We start from the raw sequence: 16,780 nt of genomic DNA on the forward strand, positions 1-16,780 counted from the left end.
ACGTCAAACTCTTTCAGACAAAGGCTGCATTTTACCTTTGAATCGTTACTCCCTCTCACTAGCCATTAATTGTACTCTGGTTTTTCCAACCATTTTAACTGAAAATGGCAGTTACCTGGCATTTTTCTCGTATCAACTGATCAAATCAAGCCATTTTTTAAAAATATTCCTATAACTGGTATCTTATACTGATAATGTTATTGAATGAAGCAAACTGCAAAAATTATGGGATAACAGGGAACCAGATTCGGTCATATATTTTCACTTAAAATTATGAAGAAACGAATTTTTAAATCCTTATTTTACATTTACCAAGACTGGGACCTTGTTTGTAGCTCTATTGAGGAAACAGTTTCGACAAAAACTACGCAAAATGTTTATAGACACCTAATAAAGTTTACAGTTCAAGCAATAATAACTTTCCAGGACTTTTCAAGGACTTTTCACGAAAATATAGCTTTCCATGACTTTTAAAGGCCTTTTTCCCCCAAAATAAAAATCCATGACTTTTCCAGGATTCAAGGACCCGTACGAACCCTGTTTTTATGTAGCAACGTTCCAGCAGCGCCCCCAGATGATTCGATATTATAGAGCTTGTATTTCATATGAAAACTCCCTTGAAAAATATAGAATTTTTGAAATACTAAGGCTTTTCTACCTCAGGCATAGATTACCTTAGCTGAATTTGGCAAAACTTTTAGGAATTTTGGTCCTCAATGCTCTTCAACTTCATACTTTATTTGGCCTTTTTAACTTTTTTGGATTTGAGCGTCACTGATGAGTCTTTTGTAGACGAAACGCGCGTCTGGCGTATATACAAAATTTAGTCCTGGTATCTATGAGGAGTTTATTTACAACTACTGGGTCGATGCCACTGCTGGTGGAGATTAATTTCCCCGAGGGTATCACCAGTCCAGTAGTCAGCACTTTTTGTTCTGACATGAATTATCATTGATATGGTTTTATTTATAAATTAACTGTTTACAAAATATTGATTTCTTGAAATACTAAGGCTTTTCTACCTCAGGCATAGATTACCTTAGCTGAATTTGGCAAAACTTTTAGGAATTTTGGTCCTCAATGCTCTTCAACTTCATACTTTATTGGCAGTGTCTGCGCGTACCCGCATGCGGGTACGAATAGCAAAATTGCCGTTCGTAGGCTACGCGTACCCACATCCGGTTTTATAATAAATTGCCATCGGATCGGGAATTAAACGTAAAATATATACAGAAATTATCGCAATTAGTGAATAAAATTGATCAACTACTTAGAAGTTTTGTAAACATTTATATATATTTATTTTTATAATATTCTTAAAATGGGAAAAGAGTGATATACATGTGGGGCAGACATTTCAAAGTTATCATGAATTGGAACAATTTGTTCAAAAGTATCAGTCGATTAATTGTATATAAAAACAAACTCGGAGTCAATTGCAGCTGCAGAGAAAAGAAGAACGGGAAAAACAAAAAATAAAGAGGAAATCAAGTTTTACAGAATATTTTTTTCCTGTATTCACGGAGGCAAAAAAATTCTAAACAAGTTCGACAGGAAAAATTTTAAAGGCCTAATACATTATTTCTGAAAAACAAAGGCCGATGCCAATAATCTTCTATGAAAGCTTCGTTAATAGATAACAAAATGTTTAACGAAAATGTAATTTAAACCTTCAGCGCATCAAAAAATATTTTTCCTCTGAGGCGTGGAAGCAACTTAAAATTCGGATATTATATATTATAGGACTATAGTTTACAGGGACTGTATATTTCATTTTCAATCAGTACATGTGCATTTTATTTGCAAGGTTTATTATATATTATTAACTTATAAATACAATTCGAAAATATTATTTGTCATACCCTTCACTCGTTCTACTCGAAATCCCCATATTATCGTTAATTTCTGTATATATTTCACGTTTAATTCCCGATTTGATTGCATTTTATTATAAAACCGGATGTGGGTACGCGTAGCCTACGAATGTCAATTTGACTATTCGTACCCACATGCGGGTACGCGCAGACACTGCCTACTTTATTTGGCCTTTTTAATTTTTTTGGATTCGAGCGTCACTGATGAGTCTTTCGTAGACGAAACACGCGCCTGGCGTATATACAAAATTTAGTCCTGGTATCTATGATGAGTTTATTGATAGAGGGTGACTGATTACAAGGACGCTATTGAAATAAGATTTCTAAATGGTGAAGCTGAGTTCATCAAAGTTTTGGTGACGATAGTGCCAGTTGGATGACCGTTATTGAATATCTGTTTTACAGTTGACGACGATATATATTCCAATTTTAGTAAAACCAATCCCGCCCTCTCAACCATGACCTAACGAATTATACTTTATCACCGGGCTTGTACTTCATAACATCACGACGGTCGCCACCATTCCCCTCCGGATCACCTAAAATCACTCATAGTTTAGTTTTAATGTGGTTTTGCTCTAGTTTCAAGTGTTGTTCTTTGTGCTCTTTGTTTGTTCGATGTCTGTCGTTTATTACCTTTCCATGATAAAGTTTTCAATTGCAAAATGTCACACTTTGGTCTAGTTTGATGACCCAACTGATGGTTTACGAGTTTGGTAATGTCTTAGGGTTAGATGAGTCAATTACCAATTCCCTAGTGTGTGGTTTTTATCACTTAATATACAACTTATCAGCGTATTTCATAGGCGTATATATAAGTAGATGTCTCTTTTGATGCAGGATCTGCAAACCCTTCCGTGAATTTTTTTGTTTATCCTACATTGAACATTTGATGTCGTCCCTTATTTCCGGCTAGCTCATTGTTTAGTACAAGATTTAACTCCATGAAATATGTTTTAATTTTAATTTTATTACCTTTATAGTGCAAACAGAGAAATTTATTGTTATTGGTTTTGAACTAGCTGTCAGTAACTATAAGCACGCTCAGATCTGTCCTAGGTGTCTTTTTGTTGTCATGTCCACTGTGTTTTTGTAAAATGTGTTTCTGCTTTGTATCCATCTCAAGAGTTAAACCTTTTCAACCGAATTTTTAAGTTGTTTCTTAAGTTGTACTGTTACACCACTGTCCTAGGTTAGCTTGAGGGTTGGCGCCATCAAACATGTTAAACCCTGCCACATTTTGTATGTGCCTGTTCCTGTAGTTCAGTGGTTGTTGATTGTTGCTGAATATTATATTTGTTTTACATTTATTATTTTGTACATAAATCAGGCTGTTAGATTTATCAATTGCATTTTCATTTTGGGGCAGTCTTTTATAGCCGACTATCTGGTACAGGTTGTTTTTCTCATTGTTTGAAGCCATAGTGTCTCTCTTGTGCAGATTTGTCTCTTGTGCAATCATACCAAATCTTCCCTTTTTTATATGGTAAACAACATTTTAGACTAGGGACAGTAATGACATGATTAGAAGTATTTTGTAGACTAAATCAACCAGACTCAACTGTAGTTGGGCATATATTCATTACTGATCTAGGACCAATTCAGGTTTAATGTGGAATTTGTCAAACTGTGGACTGGTCTTTGTGTTTTGTTCTATAAGTCATGTGGTTTTCTATCCGTGAACTCCTTAGAAACTTCGGAGTTTGTTGTTTTGAAATAAAAAAATAAAACATTTAATAATGACTTCAACCCTTTAATGACAAACTGAAAACAACAATTAAATTTTGTTCATGGATTAACCTAAATGACATGGTGGAATGGAATTTGGTAGGTATCAACACACAACAGGTAGTTAACACTTCTCTGTACTGGAATAATTTACAGAATGATATAAACATGAAACCAATCGCCTCACAGTCATTCCATGCATATGTTACATGATGTTATTAAAAGAAACAAATAACAAAAATAAGGAAAATTTCAATAAAATATACAAGTTACTAAGTGAAGGCACATTGAATTTTTTTTTTCAGAAGAAGTTTTCATGGATGTTTGTTATCTCATTTTTAACCCACTATTATCATTATTATCCTAACCATCCGAATTAACCTACAATTGTAAATCTGTTTTATCTATTTAATATATATTGCAATATTAAGCAGTTTTAAAGGTTTTAAAGGTTTGCAAAAAAAATTGTCATTTGCTGAGAAAATAATTGAAACAATCAGGACATCCAGATTTTTAAAAACATATTTTTTTTTTTATTTCTTCTCTATTTTTTCAATTTTCACTAGGCCTTTAGAAATAAATTTAACAAATATCCTCATATAGGCTGATTTGGATTTGTATGTGTATTCCATCTTCAACATAAATTTAAGCATTCGTTGTGCCTTCCTTGTGTACTATGTATGCTTAAATGAAATCAACCCTAGACCATTGATACTTGTTTCAAGCATTTTGTTATGTTTCCTAGAATACATTTACAGAACTATGCACACCATAAAACGTGGTTACTTGAGAGCAATTAATAAAAATTAAAATTTATATACATGATATTTAAAGACATTTAATAACTTATTGATTCTAATTTTAAAGGATTAAAAACAGAAAATTCAATATGTAACGAAAATTTATAATCACATAGCAATGTAGAAAATCTTTCAAGAAGGAAATATCCTAACAATATCAACTGAAAACCACCTTAAAAGTTTAATTTTCAGAAGAAAAATTTAAATTAGTCCAATTTTATGACATTTTAACAACAGTTGAAAATTATGTAATACTTCTGTGCATTTCAAACAATCATTTCTATCTAAATGATATGATTTTACAATGAAAAACCTACCAGCACAACACATGATGTTAATTTACAACCGAAATATACATTAAAACTATGGTGTAATCATCTAGGAAAAGCTTTGGTTATTTATATAATGCCAAACTACTGGTCATATAACAAATGTAATAAATATAAATCACAGATGAAATAACTTAAAAAATAAATTAACAACTTGTAAACCATTATATTTTACACTGCAATACCCTTATAACTGTAAATATACTGGTCATAATGTATTACTGCTGCTACAAAGGGACAGAAAATAATCACAAAATACTCCCTGAATACTATTTCAACAAGAATTCAAAATATCCTGCAATAGTGGTATTGTGAAAAATACTAAAGCAGCGAAAATTAATTAGTTAACTTTTTAACGAAAGTCAGTTAATTCACTTTGTAGTATTAGAATTTATAAAGTAACCAACCAAAGTGCAGAAAACAACCCATAGCCAAGTTGGCTTGAAACTAAGAATTCTTATTATTAGAACTTTACAATGGAGATTAGAAGACACTGATCAAAATTTAGAAAGAACTTGTTTACTTACACTTTTATGCTGAGTAAATAATATTCTTATATAATTTGTCCGAAAGTAGAAAGAGACTCGGAAATTGTGTTGATGTTATTTTCACCAAAACAATAGACAGCCCTCTATCAAATTCAATAATAAAACTTCCCTTTTAACTGTCCACAAATCATCTTAATGGAAAAGCTGATCAGGAATTTCTTATTTGTAGTTTTGTGATAGCCTACTGGAGCAGGATATTTTGATTTGCTATGAAATTTCCAAATAATGTATGACAGGGGTCTGTTGGCACTTTTTATTTCATCTAAAAAAAAATAAAAAAATGTTTTTATATGGCTAACATTATGAAAGCCATTTTCCATCACAATTCAAATGCTTCTTAAAGTGCCTTTCTACCCTATTACACATTTGACTTTTGGAAAAATCCATTAACAGATATAAACATCTATACATTCTAAGGCTCTATCAATAAACTTTACTAAAAGTTATAAGCAATCTTACAAATATTAACTTGAATTACAATTTGTTTATCAGGGTGACAGATCTGCATAAATAGGTAAATATAAATTTGTTTCCAAAAATCTACAAGCAAAATTGCAGGTAAAGAAGTAATAGCAAATTAAAAAATCTAATTTTTCTTTGAATGCTACTATTATTAGGTATTAGGTCTCTGAAATAATTTACTTATCTACACACTGACCAGTACATTTTCTGCATAGCTATTTTAATAGGACCTATCTTGAGATTCAAAAGAAAAAGCAATGTAATAGAACTATCATTATACCATTCACACAAAAAAATAAATATACACATGTTCTCTCTTAAACTGGTACCAAGGGATGTCAAAGGGAATGTTCAGAAAATCATTTACATACATAGATATGGTAACCAACTCAAGTCAAGCAAATTCAAGATAGGCCCCCAAATTCATTGTCTATGACATAAACTGTTGATGAATAGACAAAATCTGCACAACAATGTAGGGAAAATTCATCACTGCAGAAAAATGAGATCATAATGAATTGTAAATATGATTGCACATAGTACTGAGCCATTTTCACTTGAACTGTTTTTAACAAGTGTGTAATAATATAAAAGAATTAAAAAAAAAAGAGTATTACTTTTTAATAATTTTCTTTCATTATTTAAACCTACATAATATATCAGACATAGCATTTAGACCAACAAGTTTATAAATCTTTTCTGATGCTTATAAACTAATAAAACTTTTAGCTGCAAATATTTGTTCATGTAGAGGTAGCTTCAATGCATTTGATTTTTTTTTTTTTTTATTTCATTTAATGTAAAATGCTCCAAAATATGAAATAAATAAATAGAAATAATAAAGGTTTTTCCATATAAAAGAGAAAAAACATGTAATAACATCATTACACTTATAAAGACCGAGAAAAATCCTTTAATTCCGTTTTCTTCTACAGGTATCATTTTGATTTAAATAATGTTAAAAATGGATCCATGATTTTGTCTTGTGTTTAAAATGAAAATGAAAATATGTTTCAATGTTGATTAAACTTGGGCATGATTGAATTTAAATTTAAAGTCTTAAATGAAAAACATGTCCAATTAATATACTGAAAATAGTCCACTAGTCGGGGAAAAAAATATTTATTAGATTTGTAGAAAGATAAGTATGAGAAATACTTTTTTATGCCTTGCTATTTGATCATCTTTACTTTTATCCATATATCCCTACATCTGCAAATATACAACCTTTATTTTAAACAACTGGCTTTATACCCTGATCATAAATCTAATGCCTGAAAAAACGTAAGCTCCTAGAAGATTTAAAAAGAATAATAATAAGCAGAAATTTAGATTCATCCATTTTCCACAAAATTTACATTTATAAAAAAAAAAAAAAAAACATTAATGGTTTCTGTTTAAACAGAAGAGCAATTTAATATTCAATTTCTAATAAAGTATGCTGGCCAGCTTAGGCATCCTTTAAAATTACATATGGTGAAATGATCCATTTTTTAATTTTCATAAATTATTTTCTTAATAAAAAAAAAAGAAAAGAAAATTGAAAGACAACTTGGCGAGTTTTAATAAATTAGATAAGTGGTCATGAATCTCAGCATGATTTTGCTATGGACTTTTAAAAAAATACTTTAAACAAGAATTTTTGAAAGTAGTAGTATGTCTCTGAGTATTATCAGAACACTGTCACAAATATACACAAATCAAAGGCATTTGTGTATAATATGTCTTAAAACAAACTGACCAAAAATTGCTTGGACACGAATAATAAAAAACAAGGGTGTAATTTTGCAAAGTGATGGTATGAATGTTTATGGAGGTAGACCTAGGTTAAGGGAAATAACTCTTAAAATCATCAGTACGTTTGTGTCAACCATTTTCATAAATATATTCTAAGCTTCTAGGTTACATAGATTATTTCCAATCTGTTTCAGGTAAATGCTTAAAAAACATTGATGAAACTTGACTTTAACAAACACATAACTGATTTAAAGAGTTGTCTCCCTGAACAAAGGTCTACCACCTTAAGGTATAAAAAAAAATGGTGAATATTAATAAAGATAGAAATAAACAAATTGCAACTGAATAAAACATAAATTAAAGCCGACATCTGACGGAGCATTGTACATAAATAATAAAAATCACTTTACGCCAAAGTTTATACAAACTACACAAGAAGTTACCTTTTCTTACGGAAGGACAGTATGACCATAATGAAGCACAAACATTTAATATGTAAACAAAATAAAAGACTTTACTTCAAAAAGAAAAGGTCTTATAAATTGCATAGTCTACATTTTGAATAATGCAATTTTAATAATGATACAATATCTTGATATCAAAAACTTACAGTTTACATTGCAACAGAAATAACGGTTCTGATTTAATACCTTCCAGCTTTGAAATTGGCCAACAAAAGATATATTGTCAGTCTAATAAAACTTTGAGTTTCAAGAGCAATCAACCTAATATTCGGGAGAAAAAAAGTGAAATAGAATCAATCTGCATTTAAAAAGTAAGTTCATTATTCTTTACAAATTTTCTAATGTTGACAAACAATATACATTTTATAAGATAAAATGCCTGTCTTATAAAATGCCTGTAAGATCCAATAATGCTTAGGATGAGATTAAAAAAGTTTTGTATTTTTTACACATGTAATATACAACAATACTGCATATTGTATTCAAACATTGTTCTATATTTAGAAATTTGTTAACTATGGATACATTGTGTGTTCAATTACAGATCTCTGTATACTGACATGAATCGTAACCAAAAAACAGCTGAGAACAACAATTTATCTCATATGTAAATATAACAACCATGGATTTCTCAGACAACTAAAAAAGTTTTATCAATAAACATTCAATTTTCTTTAAAATATGCAAATATTATCTTGGATTTCTAATATGCGAGACAATAAATAGTTCATCGACAGTAACTTTCATTCTTTTCTTGCATAATAATTAACATTTTAACATAAAATTAACAACATTTACATAAATTACATTTATTTACTTTGACACACTTTTTTGTTCTATTATGAATTTTAGGAGATTCTACACTTCCTTTTTAACAATTTAAATGTTGTTTATTCATTTGGAGATTCTTCATAATTATATGAGACAATGGTTATTCTAACAAACATGGTAAAAACATTTGTTGACCTATGTCAAGCAAAAATTATAGGCATTTAGTTTCTTCTAGCTTTTTAAAATGCAGAGAAAGGTAAACAAACAACCAATTAATTGGTCTCTTCAAAAATTTCTAAACTGTGGATTTCTTATTAATTGTGGGGTTACTACAATTTTCATGGATTTCAATATATAAGTAAAGGAAAACTCATTTTCATGGATTTCAATATATAAGTAAAGGAAAACTCTGAACTTAAATACTTGACCCAAATACAAATTTTCAAATATAAACTTCACATTTAAAAAGACCTTAAATAGATAAAACAATTCAAAGTCCCTTGTTATTGTTCTATTAACTAAAAAGATGCATTTTGACAGCTCATAATTTGACTTACTCCTTACTACCTTTAAAATCTTTGCTATATATGACCCCAGTTAATTACTGAATCCATATTGAGTAAATAGCAGCGATTTTCAAAATTTTACATATTCACATATACAAGAAATATATAAATCAAGAAAAAAAAGTAGTGCTTTTTTAACAATATGTATATTCAAATTGTAAATTCTAAATTAATACAATAAAAGAGATTCAACAACAATGAAACACAATATTTTTTGAGCCATTTCAGTGATGAATAATATAGAGTTAATTCTGAATACTTTATGGTATTTACAAGTTGCATGATTTCTTTACTGGAATGGAGAAAGGATTCATACAGTTAAAAAAGCAAAAAATACTGCAAATTAAGGAACAAATTTAGTTTATCAATACACTTGCAAACAATTAAAACTGTTTTCATTCTTGCTTATTGGGAAGCAAACAGATTGAAATCCTCTAGACTAATATTTCAACAGAATGCAGCACTTATTTCTAACTTAACTGGCCACCCGCTGATTGATACTTCGAGTGTAGATAAGATTGAAACAACAGCAGGGGTCCAGTTAAATTTCTAACCAGCAAAGGTAAATCTCTGTTATATAAATTTATAAATGGAAGGAATAAACCTTTACAGTTACTAACAACACCAGTCTAGTTGGTCATGGGTTTTACTCTTCTGAAACTTGACCTTTTTTTCACTCGTATTATTTATTACATTTTTTTTCGTAATAATTGTATTCTGTTCAGCTATTCTAAAGTCAATATTTGCTGCAATGTATAAATAGAGGAAAAAATGCACTTTTTTTAAAACATAAATATTCAAAGGGAAAAAAATTCAAAATAAACATATGAGTCGGTTAAACATGAGTTGGTCATTTAAAACAATGAGACAAAAACAAACAAAACAACAAGCAAATCAACATTAATTACGTAGAGAACATGGAAATTTTAGTGTTATTTTGATACAGATATGCTAAACACAACAAATCTTCACGATTAGTTGAAAGACTGTCTTCTGGAACTAAACAGACGTAATAAATCAATAAAAAAAAAATCAAATAAATAAATTAAGAGATAAAATAGATTTGCATTTTGACATTTAATTGATTTTAAATTTTCCTCCTGAGGGGATACTCTTATTAATAATCTATATAACAGTATGACCTCATAGATGACAATACAAGGTAGATAACCCATAACATAACGAAAAATACACTTGTGGCTATTTTAGTATTTTGAGGTCCTCCCAACTCTCCGCCATAACGTCGTCTAACCAGCATAACAAAAACAACAACAGCTGCTTCTACGCAGAATACTGTAACAGACAAGGCTAAGTCTCCTGGCGGTACTTCGAATATATCCCCATTGGCAGCATGGTAAATGGCAGCAATAGTCCAGGCAATACCAATACCTAAGAATACATTTACAGCGTTGCTCCCGGTCACATTTCCTATCGAGGAATCAGCATACTGATCATTTATAGCTGCTACTTTACTGGCAAAGGTATCTGTAATAAAAATAATACTGATTATATTTTTGGTGTTTTAATGCCGCTTTTAGGCACTGCTTTTGGTTGTTTTTTCTTGGAAGCCATTTTTTATTGGCTGAGGAAGCTGGAGTGCCTGGAGAAAACCAATGACCTTTGAATAATACTGATTTCTATATATAGAAGATTTGAGCAAAGAACACCTTCACTCACTTACAGTACAGCTGGATATTGGTGACAAAATATAATTAAACAATAATAAGAATCAGGCAAAATATAAAATCACTACCTTCCATACAAGCCTATTGCTCAGAGGGTACAATAAAAATTTGGGAGTATTTTCAAACTTGAAGTGCCTGCTAAGAAGTATGAAAATTGCATATCAGATACAATTCAACATAAAATGGTTTCAGATCAAAAGAAAAACCATTCCTAAATACTAAAGCCAAGAAAGTATCAAATAAAAACTTTTAGAAATTTTTGGTCCTTAATGCTCTTCAACTTTGTACTTTATATGGCCTTTTAAATATTTTTTGATCGAGTGTCACTGATGAGTCTTTTGTAGACAAAACGTGCCTCTGGCGTTAATACAAAATTTCAATCCTGGTATCGAAGATGAGTTTATGTTAGTATATAGAATGTTACAGGCATGCAAATTATGAAATTTTCATCATTTTTCACATCTTTAAAAATATGCGGCCTTTGAATCAGAATCGTACTCCTAAGAAATGATTTTCAGTACATAACATTTAAGCATTTAAAAAAGATCCACTTAAGAACCATAAGTGGACCTTTTTGATATTTTTCACATTTTTCGCAATAATTTCTGAATTTGCAGTACTTTTTTCATTGTTTACCTGGAACACTGGTACCCAAAGCTACAAAAGATATAGCAGTTACAGAATCTTTCAGACCAATGGTACAACCAAATCCTGAAGCCAAATCTCCAATAACAGCAGTCAGTAATCCTACCATAATGATGGAGACAGTAAAACATGCCCAGCCTCCAAAGTAATCTGTAAATTTAAACATAATCATAATCATGGAGAATTGGTAAAAAAAACACATTAATTATGATTAAATATACTAAAATGGATTACATTTTTAAGATGTGGCATTTTTACTAATGTTGGTTTTGGTGTTATTCTATGTTTTTTGTGTGTATCTTTCTTAGGGCTGTTAAAAACATACATGGGACCCAGGGAAGGCAACTTTGATTTGCCACAATGGGTGGATGCAAAATATTGTGTTGAACAGGTTAACAATTATGCAGGACTCTAAATCACTTCTATGGGTGGTCACTCTGTTTTCAAAGTGCCTTCCCTAGGAACCTTTTTTTTTTTAATAGAATAGACCTCAGTCCTTTATCTATTTTTTTAATGATAGTGGTGATATTTGAGAGTGATAATTTGTAGTTTGTCGACTTTCAAACTGCTTAAGGTAACTTTATATACACTAAAAAAAAAAATTCTATACTTATAAAATGTAATTGAATTGGTATCTTTTTCTATGTGAGCTTTCCATTTCTATGTAGCAACGGTCCAGTAGCCCCTGCATATGGAGTATATATCTCCTGGTTGATAGGATATTCCAGAGCTTGTATTCCTTGATAGAGGGTTGCTACTTACAAGAAAGCTATGGAGCCAAGTGGTGAAATCAAATCAAAATTTTACAGACAACATCAGAGTTAAATTGCCCTTTAGGTAATATCTGTTTTTAGAGATAAAGACAGTTAAGTTCCATTTGTCTTACCATAATCCCTCCTTTTTCCTTCACTGGGTTTCTACTTACATCAGCAACAAGACCGTTGCCACATGTGGATCAGAATCTTCTAAAGCTTCTTGAGTTCCTGAGATCACCCCAGATTTTTGGTGGGGTTTATATTGCTCAGTCATAAGTTTTCTATATTGTGTTTTGTGTACTGAAGTTTGTCTTGTGTTTTGTGTTTTGTGTTTGGTTTTTTTTTAAATTTGCAATGGCATTTTCAGTTTGTTTTCAATTTGCCTTTGGTATTTTTCGCCTCTCTATCTGCAAAGTCAGTACATATTCCTGACAAATACCCAAAAATTTCATATCAATACTTTTCACAAAAGGGGTTTCACATTTCTCATGTATTTGATAATCAAACACAGAGTTGAAAGAGCTGAAATTTTTCAATTACATTCCAAAAATGTTAAACAATGACTCCATCATTTTGATCTTATGACCTCAATCATGTGATGTTTTATATACATTGGTAAAATAATGAAAAACATTCTTTTAAAGCTGACTATGTGGTAAGGAGCTTTACTAATTGTTGAAGGCCATACAGTGACCTATTATTTTTGTGTCATTTGGTCTTTTGTGAAGAGTTGTCTCATTGGCAATCACAGCACATCTTTTTTTTTTATTTCTACTGCATCACTTACCAGTTGGTGGAATAAAAGCAAACATAACTTTCCAGAAGAGAGTAAGGAAGTGCATGACATAATCCATACATGATGGCAGTTTCTCTTCACTTTCTTCATCCTCCTCATCACCTACAAAAATATAGTCCATTAGAATATCAGTCTTTCAATAGTTATATATATTTGGTATCTTTTATATAATGGAAAATAGTCAAAAAAATCTAAAATTGTTCATACAAACCTATAAAATTTTCATATATACACTGTGGTAAAAGCACTCACTGGATGCCTTCAGTTTATTTTGGAACATCATTCAAGCAATTTTACTTAAAGGATGCTTAACATTTGAGTTCAACTCTTTTTCTATTATACATTTTTAAATCTTTTAATTATTCTCTAAAATAGATAATGATTTATTTCAAACTTTTAAGAACAATTTAAGCACTAAACATAAAATACCAAACAGTCAAAACAGGATATTGTCTGCAATCAATCTTTGAATATGGGTCAATAAGATTTGAAAAATTATCTCCCTTAGATAAATCTCGGCCACATCATTACAACTGTTTTACCTGTGGCAATATTTACTATAGCCATATGAACAATTAAAAAAAGAAATGACAAACTTTAATATCTTTTTTATTGAGTTATATTACCAAATTCAAAACAATCCTTCCAGTTATGGTATAAACCCAATTACCACTGAAAAAAGCATTATTATAACTTAAGTTTGAAGCAATCAGTTAAATGCAAAAGATGCCAATTGTATAAAAGCATTAAATTTGATTCTGAAAAGCTCTTAATTTATTTATTTCTATGCCATGATACTATTTATTCCTTTTTAAGTAATATTCAACCATGATTTTTTTTAAATTTTATATTGCATTTTATTGAAAATGAAAACAGCCACATAATTAAAACTTTTACATGTAAATGTTTTGAAATTTAAGGTACCGATAAAGAACATTTTTGGAACCATGTGTTTGTTCTGGTATATTGCAGTTCTGTATATTTTACTGGCATATTGCACTAAAATCAAACTAATAGTTGTACTATAGTACTAGTATTACATGGATTAGTAAATACTGCAAGAACAAATGTATAACCCTTTTGTTTTCCATTATATAAAACTTCCTGCTCTTAACACTGCATTATTGACTCATAAAAAGCAAGCATACAAAATTTTTAATTGTTGCCTACCTTTTTTTTCTATAAAGCAAAAGTAAACATTAAATAAATGATTGTTATCATACATTAAAACTATCTTCCATTATTTTTTTACGTAAACCAAGTTATTCACGGTAATCAAGTAAATGTTTATTTTGGGACAAATGGGTTTATTTTATAAGAATACAAGATTTCGATTTTAAAATAAAAACATCAGGAACTTTATTGATAATGCACTTATATTCTATATAACAGAGATGCTAATTAAGATTGCAGATATTTACACAGAATTATTGTTTTCTCTAATAGTAAAGATTTTTCTAAAAATCTTTATAATACTCATAATGAAAATAAACATAGTCTAAAAAAAGAATTCTTGTGTAAATGTTAGTAGCACTTTGGATTTATGGAGTAGGGATACGAAAACAAGTTCAATCTTTGGTTATACTGATAAGTTTACTTAGGCCAAATAAAAAAGTATGTGTGGTTCCAGTTATATCTGAAAAAAAGTTAGGGTAGGTAGGTAGGTAGGTAGGGATTTTTTTTAATTTTATGTTGGTTTTTTTTACATTGAGTCTATGGGAGCAACATTCTGACTTTAAGAGTGCTTAATGAAAAATGACAATAAAATCTTTAGGGTAGGCTATTTTTAAGCAGAAAAAGTAGGGATGGTAGGGTTACTGGAACCACACATATATTTTTATTTGGCCTAAGAGAAAAGGTTAAATCTTTTGAAAGGTTATTTACTCTCATTAAAAACTTTGATCTTGACATATTCTTATCTTGACAATGATATCAGTAAGAAAATAACAAGCAATGATGTCTTAAATTGCCAATAAAACAAACAATATATGACCAAAAAATTTTCAATTTTTGTGGTCGTATAAAAGCAGCTATTATTCTTCTTCTTCCCTTACATGCTTCTTTAAATTATCACATTTCAAAAGGAATTAAATAAATGAAAGGGAGCATCTATTATCATCTTTATATAAAGATCATATGTAATTACGAAAAAAACATTTCATTAGGCCGAAATAAACAGTAGTTCAAAATCGTAGTTCAAATCTTTAATAAGACAAGTATCTATTCTGACTATTGAATTTATATGAATTTTGGAGGCATTGGAAGGGATGTTTTATTTTTGGACATTAATTATTGGTAATTTATGAATGATTTTATTGTTGATGATGGAGGTATTTTGGAAGTTTTCTTTCTAAACTTTCACCTCCATTTTAGTTGAATAGAAATGTACTTCTTCCATCTATTTTCAACATAATAATATCAGAATAAACCTCATTCATTGATAGCTGTATATAGTGATAAATGGTCTTCATTCTTCCATTGTCAATAGAAGTGTTATGATCATTTGTGAACATGATATTCTTGCCATAACAAGTGTGAATGTGAGAAAGTGTAACTCACTGATGTTCCAAACTGTAAATGTGAATATTGTAATGTCATGTGTTTTTCAATCAAATGTGAAATTTGAGTGTGTTAATCCCTAAGCATATATATAATATTCCGGGTTTTTAAAAACAATGAAGAGAAGCATCATATTTACCGGTAGAAGTTATTAATAAAAGCCCTTTTTTTTCATTATTATTCTCTAACCTATTAAGATATTTCTTTAAAAGAAATTAAGAAATGCAGATAAAAATCATTTTTTATATTTTAAAACACAGAAGCAGATTATCAAATCTTTATAATGTTAAAGTTAAAGTATCATAACCTCCTGAAAGTCTATTATATTTCTCATCAATTTCTTCATTGAACATCTCTAAGTTTCACTATGTTTATAAAAATAAAAATTGTAACCTAACAAGTGAAACTGCGAGCTACTGCTCACTGATGATACCCCCGCCGCAAGTGGATAATATCAATAGTGTAAAAATATGCAAGTGTTCGGTAAACAGGAAGTTGTCGAGTGATGAATCTGAAAACGCATCACACGGTATAGCTGACTTATATAAATCCTGAAACCAAATTTCAGAAATCCTTGTATTGTAGTTCCTGAGAAAAATGTGACGAAAATTTTCAACTTGGCTATCATGTGTAAAATCAGACAAGTGTTCGGTAAACAGGAAGTTGTCAAGTGATGAATCTGAAAACGCATCACACGGTATGGCTGACATATATAAATGTTGATACCAAATTACAGAAAGGGTGGATGTGTAGTTCCTGAGAAAAATGTGACGAAAGTTTCATGGGACGGACTGACTGACGGACGGACGGACAGACAGAGGTAAAACAGTATACCCCCCCTTTTTTAAAGCGGGGGTATAAATATTAGTAATTAATGCAGATTCTTTAAAGCGTGGCGAATAAAATAATTTTGGTAGCCTTTAATAGGGTATAAAAACAAATATAGCTTGAATACTAATAAGCCTTCTCCTATCTATAAATAAATATCAAGCAGTTTAAAAGCATTTAAAGTAGGTACTTAAATTTTATAGTACTGATAATTATCCTCCCACCAAATAAAC

At 30.0% G+C, this 16,780-nt stretch overlaps 1 protein-coding gene across 12 annotated transcripts in view; it reads right to left on the reverse strand.

The window, feature by feature from the left end:
* Positions 1-8,769: 8,769 nt before the first annotated feature.
* LOC139516189 (sodium/calcium exchanger 3-like) overlaps positions 8,770-16,780 on the reverse strand; it is a 46,055-nt gene continuing 38,044 nt past the window's right edge. For 8 of the 12 annotated variants that reach the window (XM_071306105.1, XM_071306103.1, XM_071306099.1 and 5 more), the window contains 3 exons: positions 13,152-13,262; positions 11,601-11,759; positions 9,688-10,764 (listed from right to left, as the gene is read on the reverse strand). In XM_071306105.1, coding sequence (XP_071162206.1) covers positions 10,397-10,764; positions 11,601-11,759; positions 13,152-13,262 — 638 coding nt within the window. In that variant the 3' untranslated portion in view covers positions 9,688-10,396. Of the gene's footprint in view, positions 10,765-11,600; positions 11,760-13,151; positions 13,263-16,780 lie in introns of all 12 variants that reach the window. The other 4 variants (XM_071306110.1, XM_071306107.1, XM_071306111.1 and 1 more) reach the window with 1 other exon arrangement.

Source organism: Mytilus edulis, chromosome 3 (genome assembly GCF_963676685.1).
Source record: "Mytilus edulis chromosome 3, xbMytEdul2.2, whole genome shotgun sequence".
Classification (NCBI taxonomy): domain Eukaryota; kingdom Metazoa; phylum Mollusca; class Bivalvia; order Mytilida; family Mytilidae; genus Mytilus; species Mytilus edulis.